General features: G+C 36.1%; 1 protein-coding gene across 1 annotated transcript; it reads left to right on the top strand.

The window, feature by feature from the left end:
- Positions 1-6527: 6527 nt before the first annotated feature.
- On the top strand, positions 6528-8964 carry LOC113348450. Its single transcript, XM_026592222.1, has 3 exons — positions 6528-6782; positions 7312-7409; positions 7543-8964. Exons 1-3 carry the CDS (start codon positions 6742-6744, stop codon positions 8136-8138), a joined length of 735 nt encoding a protein of 244 aa, XP_026448007.1. The 5' UTR covers positions 6528-6741; the 3' UTR covers positions 8139-8964.
- The last annotated feature ends 1074 nt before the right edge of the window (positions 8965-10038 follow it).

Raw genomic sequence — 10038 nt, 5'->3', positions numbered from 1 at the left:
GAACCCATTCAGACCTCATTTGGTTTCTCTGCTCTCGGCTTTTCCTCTCTCAATCTCTCGGCCTTTCCTCTCTCCTATCGGTTTTAAAATGAAGAAGAGAAAGAGTAGTGGTTGGTCTTTAGTTAAGGATAAGATGGTAAACTCCCCTAAAATTTTAATTTTTTTTATTTTTTATTTTTTCTTTAATTAATTTATAAACAGAAGTTAAAGTCTAACGTGGTCAATGCGGGTCAACATTGGTCTTTATACCAAACGCAAAGCCTGGACAAATGTTAGACCAAACCCAGGTTTAGGTCAAAAAGTAAGTACCAAAAACCAAATAACCCACATTAATAACCCAGGAACTGTTATCATGATTAAAAAGTTGGTGCACATATTTATATCGTTGATATGAGTACAGCCTTTCTTTGGAACTGGAGCAGTCAGTAAAGCTTTGACCCATCTATACTTCCAAATTAAAATTTTCTTACCGTTACCCAAACACCAGCAACTGTGTTTTTGAACAAATGCTAACTCCGAGCTTAGACTTCTCCAACTCCAGGTGGAGTTAGTCTTCTTCTTCAATTTAAAGAGATCTTCATCTTGAAAATATTTAGCTTGAAGCGATTTTTCCATCATAGATTCAATACCAGAGCAAAGCTTCCAAGCTGATTTCGCTATCAAAGCTCTATTAAAAATGTGCATATCACGAAAACCTAATCCTCCTTCTTCCTTAGGTTTCTGAGTTCTTCTCCAAGAAATAATGTGGTTTCCCTTACATGTTTTTTATTTCTCCAAAACTATTGTTGTTTAGAGGTCATCTTTTTGATAGTAACATCAGGAATCTTGAAACTTGTCATGTGATGAATTGGAATCGCATTTGAAACATTCTTTATCATCACTGATCTAGCTGCTTCAGACATGTTGTTGCCATTTCAGTTAGAGAATCTGTTATCCATTTTGTCGCAGAGAATAGAAAAAGGAATACGTTTTTTACTGCCCACAGAAAAGGGTAAACCAAGGTACTTCTCATATGACATATTAAGATATGTGACTTGTAAAGTGTCACTGATAGATTGAAAAACCTCAGGATCAAGATTAGAACTAAAGTAAACTGTTGATTTATTGAAATTAATCAGCTGTCCTGAGCATAGTGAAAATTGGTGAATCACTTGAAGTAGTTTTTGAACTTGAGAATCATTAGATTTACAGAATAAAAGACAATCATCTGCAAAAAGCAGATGATTAATATTTGGTGCTGAGCGAGAAATTTTCATACCTGTCAATTGAACTGTTTCCTCACAGTAAGCTAAATACCTTGAGAATGATTTCATTACAAGGATGAAGAGGTAGGGTGATAAAGGATAACCTTGCCGAATACCACGTGAAGGCTTGACATAACTTCAATATGCGTTGTAGAGATACATTGAGAGATCAGCTGACGAAACTTTTCTGAGAATCCAAACCTTTTAAGAATATACAGTAAGAAGCTCCACTCTAATCTATCGAACACCATGGACATGTCCATTTTAAGTGCAAGATGACCACTTAAACCTTTTTTTTTCTTCATAGCTTGAACAATTTCTTGAACTAAACATATATTCTTCGAGACTAATCTTCCTGGGACATATGTTGATTGCATTGGAGAGGTGATTTTTGCAATATGCTTCTTCATCATCAAGGCAATAATTTTTGAGATAATTTTATATACTGTGTTACACAATGCTATCGGACGAAAATCTTTTGGTTTATTGGTTATCTGAACTTTATGAATCAAAAAGACTCTTGTGTTATTTAGCTGCTGAAGAAGAAACCAACGATGAAAGAAGGATTTAATCATTTTGCATACATCTTCCTTAACAAATTTCCATTTAGTTTGGTAGAAGCCAGGCGAAAAGCCATATGGTCCTGGAGAAGTCCATGGTTCCATTGTCATCAGAGCTTGAAAGATTTCCTGCTCTGTAGGGATAGCTTCAAGTTCTTCATTGTCTTCTGTCGAGATACACTGAGGTATATGTTTGATAAAGTGCTTGTTGTCTGGAGGATTTGATGTAGACATAATACCTTGAAAAGGGTTTCTTAGAAGATCAGAAAGAGTGTCTCTGTCATTGCACCATGTGCCATCAAGGGCCAAGAGAGAATCAATCCTATTTCGAGATTTCATGCGACTCATTATAATATAAAAATACCTTGAATTCATATCCATTTCATTATAGAAGTGGTCTCTGGCTTTCTATCGGTTGGATCGTGCTTGAATATCATTGATCCTTCTAACTTCAGCTTCCAACTTGATAATAGCTTCTGTGTTTAAACTATTCAAATCTGCAGCTTGTAAAATATTTATCTCTGACTGAAGCTGGGAAATATGCTTATTAATGTTACCAAAAGAATTTGTGCTCCACAGGGACAAAGTGTGCCTTGTATTATATAACTTATTGGAAAGAACAAAAGCATTAGAACCGGTGAAATTAGCAGACCAAGCAGACTTAATATGTTCAGAAAAATATCATGTTTGAGCCAATGCTCAAAAAACATCCAGTTTCTACCTGACACACTATTTTTTCTTGAGAGTTCTGACAATATAGGTGTGTGGTCTGACCCATTTTGGTGTAAATGTCTAAGAGTAGAGTCTGTGTAAGCTAAGTACCAATCACTGTTACCTAAGGCTCTATCTAACCTAGAATTGATATCACCAGTACCTGATGCGTGTCGTGAGTGCAATCAAATTAATAATCTTATTTCCACACAATTAACTGGTAATATAATGGCAGTAAGGATCGTTCCCACAAAGAGCAGTGAGTTTTAGTTGTCAAAGTGTCACAAAGGAGGGTTTTGTTTTAGATTTCGAACAAAGTAAATAAAAGCAATTGAAAATATTAAGTTGTAAGCAATAGAGAGATATATGATCGAGCAATCCTTCTTCATTAATAAATTTTCAATGAGTTATTATAATTGCCTACTCATTGTTAGTCATAGATTATCACCAACCGTGGAATAACAGCTAGATCAGTGTTATCCCCTAAATTCCTTATATCACTGGATACGGAAGTTCTCGCCTACCAGATTCTATTCAACGAACCACCAAGTAGTATATCACCCAAGGTGTAATCCAATCGAATGCTTTATCTTTTGTGAATTTATAGGTTGATCCTACTAGTTAGACTCTTATATCAAGGTCCACTTTTTAGTGTTGTTTATACACACAATGGCTCCACAGAATCCCTCTGCAAGGTTTTGTGTTCTCTACTTGTGTACAAGTTATTCGACGATTACTTATCTCCTAACTTAATACTAGCAATAGATTGAATCAACAGATCAATTTAGTTGGCCACCTAAACAATCTATCAATCAATCATAAATATTCAAATAGTATAAACAAACGATAATCATATGAAGAACTTCAAAGTAGATTAATATAATAACTCAAATCTTGTTTACAACTTAGAATTCATCCTCAATCAATAGGTGTTTATCTACCCATGGATGTAGAAACATCCATGATATATATATGAGAAAAGTAAAGAGATAACGTTACGATTGATAATCGCTCCGTATGATGTTTCTTCTCTGCAAACCCTAACAATTAGTGACCTAATGATATGATATGATTTCACATAACCTAATACCTTTTTATAGGTTTACATTGCTTGGTATTCACGTATTGGGTTCGGTTCAAGAATCCGACCCAAAATAACGAAATAACGTTCCCAAACGTGCCCTTAGGCCTTCCAAGGAGTTTATACACGTTTCCTACTACCTAAGTTTGCGAACCCAGTCCACAAACTTCAAATTCCAGCAGAAATTTTCGGAATTAAAGTATGAAAGTCGTCCGTGAACTTTACTGTCTTCGGTATTCAATAAAATCTTGTTTTGACCACACCTTCTTCATCCGAACTCGGAATGACCTCATTCTTTTTGCATTATTTTTATATTTAAATTTTCCTCAAGATGGTGATGATAAATCATTAATTTGAATGAGTTAAGATCGGTCTTTGGCCCTTCTCTTGATTTTGAGCGTTTTGCTCCTTTTCCTCGCATTTCTTCCACTTCTCTTGGACTTTGGCACTTGGATACTTGGAATACTTCTATTCCTAGCTCTTTTCAGAACTTTGTAGCTCCTTTGTGGATGATTCACCTAATAGAGTCAAACAAGAGAAAACAAGAGTACTAATATGAAAATATGCGTTAATAATAGCTAAAACAAGTATGAAATGGACACTAAAATCATATGAATTATGCACTTATCAAATTCCCCCACACTTAGCTTTTTCTAGTCCTCGAGCAAACTAAATAAAACTAATCCTAAATACAACAACTCCATCTTGTTGAGAATACGGTTACACTTAGCATGTATAACAAGCCTTTAAACCCCTAAGTGTCCCTAGTGGACGAGTTATAGTCTCGTGAGGGCTTACAAGAGGTATACCCACAAAACCTACTCCAATTTATCTCCTTGGAAGAACAACTAAGGATAGACACAAAGCAAAATCCAAATAATTAGCTTGCATATGTTCTTTAGCTGCAAACATCCCACATACATTTCAATCATCACATGTAAGCAATTACTTACGTGTGACATTTAACCTGATTGCAAAACTCTACTAAGATAGTCATCTTAATTGTTGCAATGTTTATCACAACACTCGCATACTGAAATCACATGGATAGATAAGAAAATGGAAATAGAAAAGTGAAGTGTGCAAATGTTGACTTAAGTGAACGATGTTACCCACAATACTTGTATGAATGTCGTCAAAGGATTATATTTATAGCGCAATAGTTGAGAGAAGCACCCATTTAACTTGACCACATGATTAGTTACACTAAGCGCATGTTTCCTTTCAGCAAGTATGTGATAGTTGCCTTGGATCCTGCGTTCCACGCTTGCTTAGGCGACGGAGACAGGGACAACGTTTCACACATACTGCTATCTAAGCGTCAAGAACCTCATCAATAGTCTTTTTGACTTGCTATATAATGATGATATGTTTTTATTTTATTTTATCGACTACATGATTAGATACTCTAGAGCATGTTCCTTTTCAGCAAATACGTGATAGTTGCCTTGGATCCTGCGTTCCATGCTTGCTTAGGCGACGGAGACAGGGACAACTTTTCACACGTATTGCTATCCAAGTGTCGATAAATGAAGAGGAGCCTTATATATATGTTTTTTTCTTTTTCTTTTTTTGTTCTTTTTTTTCCGGCTCACTCTTTATGAGTCTAAGACAATTGTCTTATGGGGATTTTATATAAATTAAACCAATGATTACTTTGCTACAACATCCACGGCAGTATTAGGATCCCACCAAATCACTTTAGAGAAACATATAACTGCAAAAATAAAAAGAAAGTGATTCGGTAATAATTAAATGCGAGGACGACTCTTTCAAATGACTACCGTAGCTGAGTTTCGCATTCAATTATGAACATATATATTTGAAAAAATTAGAACAATAAAGTGGAACTCAATCTACAGCTATAAGAACTATTTCAACCTGAAAAGTTTTAGAGTGTCATCCTAAATAGCTCATAAGTAACTCCAAAATATGAAGTCTCAAGAATGCAAGAAATCAAAGAGTATTATTTATTATGTGCATATGCATATAGTATGATACTAAATGCTCCCCCACACTTAAACTCAACATTGTCCTCAATGTTCAAAACCGAAAATTCTGATTTCTGACATAACAGCCTTGAAAGCTCGAGAACTGTACCAATGGGTAGGGAAATAGGAAAAACATCCTGAACGAAAGTTGTTCGCCTGATTCTATTATATAAGGTGTCAAAAGGGCACAGTGTTTCGATAAATGGTCTGACTTTTATGGCCTCCGGACTGACTGACATGCAATCTGAAAAAGTTCTAGAAAAATATCGAAACTCAAATGTCCAGGCCTACATCTCCAACCTAACAAACTCCAAATTAAAATTTTCTTTTTGGAAAAGAAAGGTATGGATGTCCTCTTTAAAAGTTGGGGTCAATCACTCAAATCGGACTCCGTATGAAGTCTCGAGAGCTATTTTCGTGACAAGTGCGCAGTTTCTGACGAGAATTCGTCAAAACTTTCATTATAGATATAGGACTTGTAAAATCTAAGATGGAAATGCAAGATATGACATGAAAAACTAATAAAACTAAAAACAAAAGGGATAGAGATACAAAATCGATGGGTTTCCTCCCATTTAGCGCTTAGTTTAATGTCCTCAGCCCGACTTGGCATCCGTTTAATTAGGGAAATTGGGAAAATGCCCCATATTTCGATGCCCCATAGGGAAAATGCCCCATAGAAAAAAGTTATGGGAATATGCCCCACCGTCTCCTGTTCCATCCATTTGTTGTTAAATGGTTGACTGGTCAATATATCGTCTCACGAGATTATGACAAGTGATGAAATTCCTGATCTAACCTTAAGGTTTCTTCGGACGACACGTGTATAGATCCACATTTTCCCAATCGGAATATCTTAACGGACCATAATTGCACTGTGGAAGATTTCTCAAAATAAAAAAAAAAAATCTTCGAAATATCTTAACGGACCATAATCTCACTGTGTAAGATTTCACAAAATAACAAAAAATCTTCTCCTCGTAATAAGAAAATAAAAAAGATATTCTCCTCCTAATTATAAAATAAAAAAAAATATGTAGAGACGGCGATTGAACCAGAGACTAAACTTGAGAGTTGTAGTGAGAAGATATATGGTGAGTAAAACAGAGTAAGGAGAAACCAGAGACGGTGGTATAAGTAATTGAAGAAAGATAATGGAAGATCGAAAAGGAGAAGAAGGAGATAGTGATAAACCGTAAGTTTATGAAACCCAGTTCTTGTTTTAATTGTTTTCCTGAAATTTCAGTTTCAATCGTGTGTTATATGCTTCTTTTGAACTTATGGTTTTTCGGATTTGGGGAACATTGAAATTTAGGGTTTATGTAGGTTGAATAAGGGTAATTATATCATGATTTATTGAAGTTGAATAATTTAAACATGATATGAACAGTAAACAATGTTTGATTTGTGAAATTACAATTGTACTGAAATTAGAGGTTTACTGATTTGTGAGATCAATGGATTGCTCGACTATTTCGTTCCCAAACCCTTGCTGACTTTGGAATGGCATTAAACTTCATTGGTAAGCTTTAATGCTAGTAAAATCATATGCAGTGGGTGTTGCATTTATGTATTTAGATTTGAAAAATATCATACAATGTAATGGTTGTTTGTAGATTACAGTTTAATGTAATCCCATAGCATGTCATGCACGAAATGTTAAAAATGTTATTACTTTTATTCTAGAAATGTTGGTCTGAATGTCTTAACTTGATGTGCATCAGGGTAATGAAGTTGAATTTTTTCCTAAGGATAATCAATGGAGTGCATGAGGGTCAGAAACTGTACTGTGATAATGTTGATTGTGACACTATCAATTGGGGTAAGTTTAAGCAGTTGGTGAAGATTAGGTTGAGGGGAATTGGTGTGTTGCTGGCATCAAATGTTTTTATGGGGAACTGTCCATATAAAAAATGATTTCGTATTTTTTGAAATGTGGAGAAATGTCGTGGCAGATGATGAAGGGTATGTTTGTCTAGATATTTTTGTGCTTGGTGGAGATCTGACAGGAACTAGTGGTGTCGACCAGTCAGCAGTTAGTGGTGTTTCTAAACAAAAGACACCAGTTTCTAAAGCAAAGGCGATAACTAGGAAGAGTCCAAGATTACAAGAAGCAGCTAAGAAGAAGAGCTACACTACTGTGTCGGGACCTAAAAGACTAGTGTTTGAAGATGAATGTGAGATTATTGATACCCAAGCAAGTGTTTGTGATAATCAAGAAGCAAGAATAAAGAAGGGAAAGAAACAGGTGGATGTTGAACATATTTGGGATGATGATGAAGACTTCTTGCAACAAGCATGTTCTCAGGCAATCTTAGTTGAAGATGCTTATATTGATGAAGACCAGGTTAATCTACCAAATAAAAATATAGAAGAGTGTCATCCAGATGATGCTCCAAATTTCAAGTATGTTGATAGTGAAGATGAAGATGACAGAAATACTTATACGAAATGGTTAAATGGGTTTGTTGAAATCGAACCAGTCCAAGATGAAGATGATGAGTCTGATCATGAGTATGTTGTTGAAATGAATGGCTTGCAACTGAAATGAATGGGCCTGTAAATGTTGATGATGTTACGCCTGGAGAAGGTGATAGTGTTGTAGATTTTTATGCCAATAGAGGTCCAGTTGAATTGACTGAAGATGAACAAGTTTCTTGGAAATTGCAGTTCGGCCAATATGCAAATGATCCAGAAGATTTGACATTGCCGAATGAAGAAACTGCTGAACCTACTCCTGGTGAATTTTGTGTAGGTATGGCTTTCCTTAATAAGCAGGCTTTCAAAAATAATTTAAGGGAGTATTGTGTGTTGGAGCATTCTGTGTTCAAGTTGAGGAAGTCAGAGCCACATAGAGTATATGCGGATTGTTATTATAACGAAAGTCATGGGTGTATGTGGAAAGTGACTGCAAGAAAATTGCTTGATGAAAATACTTTCACAATCAGGGAAACCAACCTAGTGCACACATGCAATGGTTGTGAAGAACCAAATAAAAACAAGAAGTGCAACTCTGAGTTTGTAGCAGAACATTTGAAGAAGACGATGAAACCTTGTGAAGAAATTCCAAAGCCTAGGCAGATATGTGATTACTTAATATGGGGTGACCTAAATGTGGAGATCCCATATTGGCTTCCATGTCAGCATGCAGTGTGTGCACTGGTTAGATTTAGACCAAACTGGGCTAAGTAAGTACCTTTATTTGTTGAGTTTTTAGTTGAGATTGTTTTTTGAAAGTACTGCCAATTGTTGAGTTATTATGAAATGAATGCATTTTTGATCATTTTTGTTTAATGTATGCAAAAACTGTAGTAAATACTACACTGTGGAGTACTACAAGACCACCTATTCAATGTCAATAACTCCATTAGGTGACAGTCTTGAAGACTTTCCTGGGGTATGTGTTGTTCATTGGATAAAGCTTTTGTTTTAAGAATCTTTTTTTTTATTATATTTTTTTTTTCCTTTTACTATTTTATCTTAGAGCATCCACAGTCACGACCAAATTTGGGGACTATACCCAAATTTGGTCTCAAAACCAGCCGTAATGGAACGGACTAAAACTATATTTAGTCGAGATAATTAGGGTTTGGGACCAAATCTGGTCGCCGACCCAGACTAAAATCAGTTATAGTGGGACGGGGTTATTATGAGCGTATGAATCCAGACGGGAGTATAGTGAGCGCTTCACACCGGGCGTATGTATAAAGAACGCATGATATTGGGACGGATGTATAAAGAACGTATGAATGAGGCGTATTTATAAACACCGCCGGACCAAACGGATGTAATACATACGCCCCAGACCGAGCGTAATTGTATTATGTGCGCCTGGTTGGGGCGCTGTTTTAATGTGCGCCTGGTTGGGGCGCTGTTTTAATGTGCGCCTGGTTGGGACGCTGTTTTAATGTGCGTCTGTTCTAAACACTTTAGCAATTTGTTCTAAACACTTTAACATATTGTTCTAAACACTTTAGTCAATGAACTGTGGGGCATTACATGATTATACCTAATAACATTTTAGCAATTACTAATCAAACCCACTAATTAAACACATCTCACCAGGTGCATTTTGTATCTCCGTCCCACCCAGACGCACTTTATATCTCCGTCCCATCCAGACGCAATTTCTATCTCCGTCCCACCAAACGCACTTTCCATCTCCGTTCCTTGTCCGGCGTAAATTATACCTACGTCTCAATCAAGCGCGCATTATACCTCCGTTTCATTCAGACGCATATTATAAACACGCTTCATCAAGAAACGTGGATATAAGTTCCGTCCCGCATCAAGCGTGGGTATAAGTTACGCTTCACCAAATTTTGGTCTACTCCCATTGTGCTTGAACACACAGAATACCAAATTTTTTTGGCTTTTAGTCTTTTTTTTGGTATTTGGCCCGTTTCATGACTGTGGTTGCTCTTAGTGACTTTATCTTATCCTTTCTTTTT

This window comes from Papaver somniferum, chromosome 2, assembly GCF_003573695.1.
Source record: "Papaver somniferum cultivar HN1 chromosome 2, ASM357369v1, whole genome shotgun sequence".
Lineage (NCBI taxonomy): Eukaryota > Viridiplantae > Streptophyta > Magnoliopsida > Ranunculales > Papaveraceae > Papaver > Papaver somniferum.
This window is presented reverse-complemented; position numbering and strand designations above follow the sequence as displayed.